The sequence below is a fragment of the Aptenodytes forsteri genome, unplaced genomic scaffold (assembly GCF_000699145.1).
Source record: "Aptenodytes forsteri isolate BGI_AS27 unplaced genomic scaffold, ASM69914v1 Scaffold308, whole genome shotgun sequence".
Classification (NCBI taxonomy): Eukaryota; Metazoa; Chordata; class Aves; order Sphenisciformes; family Spheniscidae; genus Aptenodytes; species Aptenodytes forsteri.
Window position 1 is genome coordinate 1,046,617 of NW_008795475.1, and position 6,035 is coordinate 1,052,651.

At 54.0% G+C, this 6,035-nt stretch overlaps 1 protein-coding gene across 1 annotated transcript; it reads right to left on the minus strand.

Annotated features, from left to right (window-relative positions):
* Positions 1–602: 602 nt before the first annotated feature.
* On the minus strand, positions 603–860 carry CTXN1 (cortexin 1). Its single transcript, XM_009281149.2, has one exon. The coding sequence runs from the start codon at positions 855–857 to the stop codon at positions 603–605; it is 255 nt and encodes an 84-aa protein (XP_009279424.1). The 5' UTR covers positions 858–860.
* Between the last annotated feature and the right edge of the window lie 5,175 nt (positions 861–6,035).

Sequence of the window (6,035 nt, forward strand, 5' to 3'; positions counted from 1 at the left end):
CGGGGGGGCGGCGGGGGGCACTTGGGGCTGCCACACAGAGAGAAACAAAGCCAGCACTTGGGTCTGGTGCCTATAAACCCCCTGACAGACACAGCTCAGCTACAGGGACACGCACACACACACACACGCACTGGACCACGGTCAGCACTCCCCGAAGGACACAGACGAGGGCGACATGGGGGGCAGGAGGAGGTGGGGGTCAAAGCTCTGGCCTGGCACCAGGCAGAGCCACCCAGACCAGAGGCCCCATGGGCCGCGGCTGAGGGCAGGTCCCGCCATGCCCTGCCCCATCGCCTCCTGCCCCTCACTGCAGCACGCGACACTGCCCCGGGGCACGGTGGGCAGCAGGGACCACGCGGAGTCACATCACCCCTCCAACACATCTCTCCAAGAGTCCCGCAGACTGCAAAGAGAACTGAAAAGTGCTTAGAAAAGAGAGAAACCCCTAGAAAACCCACCCTGGACAAGAGCCCGACCTCACCTCCCTGCCCAGAGCATCCCTGCTGGCCCGGGGCAACACCACAGAGGAAGGGGGGGCCGGGGCCGGGGCCAGCTGGGGTGGGAGGCACACAGAGCACCCAGGCTCGCCCCATCCCTGCCCTCTACACCAAGGCGTAGTCAAACTGGCCCCTCTCCAACCCCTCCTTGTGGTCAGTCCAGGAGGAGGCGGGCATGCGGCTGTAGGGGTCCAGCAGGATGCGAAAGCAGCGCACCATCAGCATCACCAAGAAGACCAGGAGGAAGATGACAAAGGCAAAGACGGTTTTCTGCTCAGCATCCATACCCGCAGCGCCGGCTGGGTGCTCAACCAAGGAGGGGGAAAGCAGTTCATAATCCATTGTCGATGCATCATTCATGGCAGAGGCGAGGAGCGTATGGGCAGGGCGCATTCAGCTGCCCCGGTGCCCGGGCAGCCAGCTTCAGCCTCCCACTGTGCCCACACACCCAGAGCACAGGTTATTCCATAGCCACCGGCGCTGCTACGCCGAGCTCGGGATTCGCTCCTGCCCAGGCCAAGAGCTCCTGGAGGGGAAAGCAGAGATGGTGAGGGAGGAGAAACTGGTCACAGGCTACACCAACTCTGCTAAATAACCAGGGGCTGGGAAGGGCAGGGAAGAGCAGGAACGTTCACACGTGGATCCCTGGTTTTCTAGCAAGCTCAAGAAGCCACTCGCAAGGGGCAGGAAGGCATGGGATGGGTGGGCAGTCCAGGGCACCGGCGCAGATCTTGCCTCTCCGGTCATAAATCCCCAGCAACCCTCTGGAGAGGGTGCCCACCTGTCAAGGCTAGTGCTGCAGGACCCTTTTGGACCAGGTGCCCTGAATCACAGGAAAATTCACACTGAAAAGGACCTCAGCTGTGGATTCGGAGGGGGCTGCTCAGGGCTTTATCTAGCCTGGTCTTGAAGTTCTCCCAAGATGGACACAAGCTTAGAGTTTGCCCACTCCTACTGAGGGACGTGTGTCCAGCTGCTGTATTTCCCTTGGCACAGTGACTGCCTTTGGTTTTGCACCGGGTATAGAAGGGGCTGAGTCCCCATGGAAAAGGAGGGCACCTACCTCACTGCAGCTGCATGGGGACACTAGCATTGCTATTGCAGCAGAAGGAGGAGGAGGAGGAGGCTGTGTCCAAACAGCCACATCACTGAGGAAAGATCTCCAGGGTCCAGCTTTCTTGGGCTAGGGATGCAAAGCAGAAGGACAAAGATAGCGAAAGAGGTTAAAAGGACCACAGTCACTAGGATTCATAGCAAAACACTGCAAGGCACCTCTGAAGTTCTCGGTGTCTCTTGTCAGGCCAGCACTGGATGGAGTTCACCTAGGGAAACATCCACACCACCCTCCCCTTGCAGCATCCTGGAGCCTGAGTGCTCTCAGTGCTGTGGAGACTCCAGGAAAAAAAAAAACAAACAACCCACTGGGAGATATCAGGAAACAGCCAAAGCGTCCCCCTGCCCTCCCAGGCAGCAATACTGTCTCTGCCTGGGAGCAGGATCAGAGGGAAAGTACAGGCAGAGCCCAGTCCCAAGGCCAAGGCACCCAGATACAGACCAGAGCAGGTTCAGCACGGCTCTGACTCACGCCGAGGACCTGCTCGCTTTCCTTTATCTGCAGCTCCTGGGACACCATGAGAAACAGTCCTTGCAGGCTTTAAAAATAATTTCATATAACAGCAGCAAAATAAAGGGCAAGAGCAGCAACAAGGTTCTCTCGACAGCTGTCTGTACAGCACTGAGCCATCCACCCCTGCCCTCCTTTGGGACAAAACGCCGCCACAACACCCGTGCCCATGGGGGTGGCGAGCCCTGAGCTGGCATCCCTGCATCAATATTTGGCCAGGGTATCTCTGAACCCTCAAACATTGACCACCCCAAAATAGCTGTCTTGGCAATTCCACTAACACCAGCTTCCCGGTTACTTGCTGAGGCTCCAGATGTCCTTTGGGGCTGAGCCGGGGGCTTTGCCCCGGTCTGTCATAGTTACGCTATTGCAGGGAAGTATCCAGTGCAGTTCCCCAAAGGGAAACTGTACCTACATCCCATGTCACGTTCAGGGGACGTCGGCCACCCCTAGTGTGACTCCATCCAGAAGCCCCTCAGATTGTCAAGGTTCCATCATGCTGGGGTTTATCCCTCCCCCCCCACATATATCCCCACCCGAGCAGGGGGTGCAGGGATAAGTCAAATGAGGTTCCCACGGCACGGGTACCACATTGGGAGGGCAGGAGGATGGGGATGAGCGAACTGATCTGGAGGAGCTTCCACCTGGGCGGAGAGCGCTCGGGTCTCTCGTCCCCAGCCAGCGGGTGATGGCTCTGGGTGGCCCTGTCTAGGGGAGGAATACCCACCCACGGAGGAGCATTGATGGGCCAGAGCATCCCGCTCGGCTCCACGGAGGTCTCTGAGGACAGGCGCAGCTCTCTACAGCCTCCATCTCCTCGCAGCCCTGGGAGCCCTCGGGAAGCCCCTGGGCTTTGGAAGCATTGCATTGCCGGGGCACCACTGCCCTCCACTGCCTCTGTGCTCGGGGGAGATTCGTGCTTCCCACGGACGCATCTGCGTTAATAAAAATCCCCCTCCATGGTTCTCGGTGCCAGAGATGCTCAGGGAAGGCCCTGCCGCAATATAAGTGACCCAAGCACAAATCATGTATCTGGAGGTGCCCAACTGACTCACATCAAAAGTGCAGGGAGGAACAGGCACATTCAGGAGAAAATACAAGATTTTCTGCTAAATAGTATCCCTAGTATTATATCCTATAGTATTCAGGATAAAGGATTTCCCTCACATTTGGGATGTGTTGCTTTTTCACTACTGTGTGAAGAATCAGATCTTAATTTCCCGGGAATTTTGAGCAGAGCAAAAAACAGCTGATAAGACAGTTAAATGAAGGCAGCTGTTATTTAAGGAACATTTGACTGAGTTTTATTAAGATTCATGTTCCCTTAGTAACTAAAAAGAATACGTGAGCAAGGAAATTGCTTCACAGGGACAGAACTCACAAAGGAAGAGGATCACTGTCAACAATTCAGCAGCACTGTGGTGAGGTTTTTCTGGGTATGAAATGTTAATTCGGGAATGGCAAATATCTGATGAGATATTTATTTAAAAAGAAGTACAGAGCGGCGTTTACCGATGCAGGATGCCATCTGGTACGGAGGGCTCACCCTTCCCACTGCAGACACCTCCAAACTGAGAATCTGAGTGGGCAGCGAAGGGAGGTTATGGGCTCTCGGCAGGGATGGGGCTGCACAGCACTGGCATGACTCAGCCCGCTCTCTGGACTACACCCAAACAATTCTGTTAGCACCAGCTTATTCCACCCTTTAAGCCCTTGCAGGTTTTCGACCAGGAGTCAAGACCTAGAGATAGGTAGTGGATGGGAAAGCACAAGAGCCTGGAGAAGAGAAGGCTCCGGGGAGACCTTATTGCCGCCTTTCAATACTCAAAGGGGGCTTATAAGAAAGACGGGCATAAGGGTAACGGTTTTAAACTAAAAGAGGGCAGATTCAGACTGGATATAAGGAAGACATTTTTTACACTGAGGGTGGTGAAGCGCTGGCACAGGTTGCCCAGAGAGGTGGTGGATGCCCCATCCCTGGAAACATTCCAGGTCAGGTTGGACGGGGCTCTGAGCAACCTGATCTGGTTGAAGATGTCCCTGCCCACGGCAGGGGGGTTGGACTAGATGGCCTTGAGAGGTCCCTTCCAACCCAAACCGTTCTATGATTCTAAGAAGTGTCCAAAGCAGAATCAAAGCCTAATTAGGGAAAGCAGCTGGAGAAAGTCTTCTGTGTCAGCCAGAAAGCAATTTCTGGATACTAACATTTTGGGTATTGCTTACCTCCAATTTACAGTGGGGTAACCTTGCTCAAGAAAATCTGTTCCTCCTTCAAACAGTTTACTCCCACCAGCAAATAAAAGATGAAGCCGGGAGCCTCGGCACAGCCGTGCTTCGCTCTGCGCTCGTGCACAGTCCACGCTCCGTGCAGCTGGTGTGCAGGGGACAGTGAGCTCCCCCAGCTCTGGATCCAGGGTCCAAGTGATGAGGCAGCTCTCCAAGTCATGGGTAAATTTGCCTCAGGGTGCTGGGAGGGTAAGCCAGCTTTGCAACGCCTGGCACTGAAAGGTGTGCCTTCCATCAGCAGGAATTAAAAAAGACCAACATGATTTGCACAATAAAGCAGAATTGCACCAGAAAGGCTTGATGTGCCACACAAAGAATGAAACTGGAAGATGACAGGACATGAGCCACAGTGGAGCGGGGTTTAATTGCACGGTGTCGTGGATGCAGTCCAACAACTAGGGAATTATTCAGTTTACACACTTTTAAATATACCCAACTTAGTACTTTTATAACCAAAAATAGACATTTACAATTATATAACAATGAGAAATGAGACTAATGTCTTAAAAGGAGAAAGTGGAGCCAGTTTTGATGGAGGAGAGCTAGGAGGGGCTAAAATGCTTAAATTCAAATGAAGCTTTCGTAGAGACCAGAATAAAATGACTGCACACGGAATAAGAACTGGAGCAAATTCATCAGGACGGTGCTAAAATAACCCTGCTTTGAAAAGCACAACCCTACTGTTGCTCCCCATACAAATCTATTTGAGACATCTAGGAGAAAAATTCAAACGATAGATGCAGCCAGGGTCCTGGGAATGTCTAACAAAGATAGTTCTGTGGCCAAAATGAGGAGGGCAGGGGAGCAGTGTAGCGTAAGCACTAACACAGGGCTCCGGCAAAGGGCTGAGAGCACATCTGCTGCTCCGTGGGAGCCGGGGGTCTCACAGGACCCGGCTCCGTGTGCTCCCCTTGGTGAATATTCATTGCATCGCCGCGCATGGTGCACAACCGCCTGTTGCAACCAGACAGTAAATGCGATCGCCAGGGAGATACGAAAGCAAACGCCCTCGCGAGGATTGCAGGCAAGCAAGTTTCTGCCTAAGCAGGAGGATTTCTAGGACCTAAGCTCCTTAGAGATGGGAAAAGGCTTTTACTTGCAAGTGCAGCAGGGCTGTGGTTCTCCCTCCGTCGTCCCAATTCTGCGCTTCCAAAGCAGAGGGTCCGTCTGTCCGAGGCGGGTCCGCTCGCCCCTGCTGGGATGGAGGCAGCTGGACGCCTTTCTGGGAAGTGCACCCTTGTGCTTGGCACTGTGACATGGAGCTCATGAAGCAGCTGAATTCTTTGCAGGGTTTACGTTGCCTTTTTCAGTAAATGTTGCTGCTGGGTCAAACGAACGAATTCCACTGGGTTACTGCACGGCTGCCAGCGTAAGCACAGCCAGAGGCTCTGCCAGGGGAAGCTGAACTTCCAACGGGATGCAGACCCCTGGAGCGAAGAGCTGGACTGTGTCCTCAGAGTATTTCTGCCCCGTATTAAAGCACGTTGTGAACCTCCCGGCCGGCAGATGCTGAGAACACAGGGCTGTGTTCTTCAGCTGCTTTATGGGATGCACCCTGGACCTGTGAGCAAACAGGGCTGGGACTATCCAGATGTATTTCTGTCTTCCCTTCCTACGCATCCCAAAGC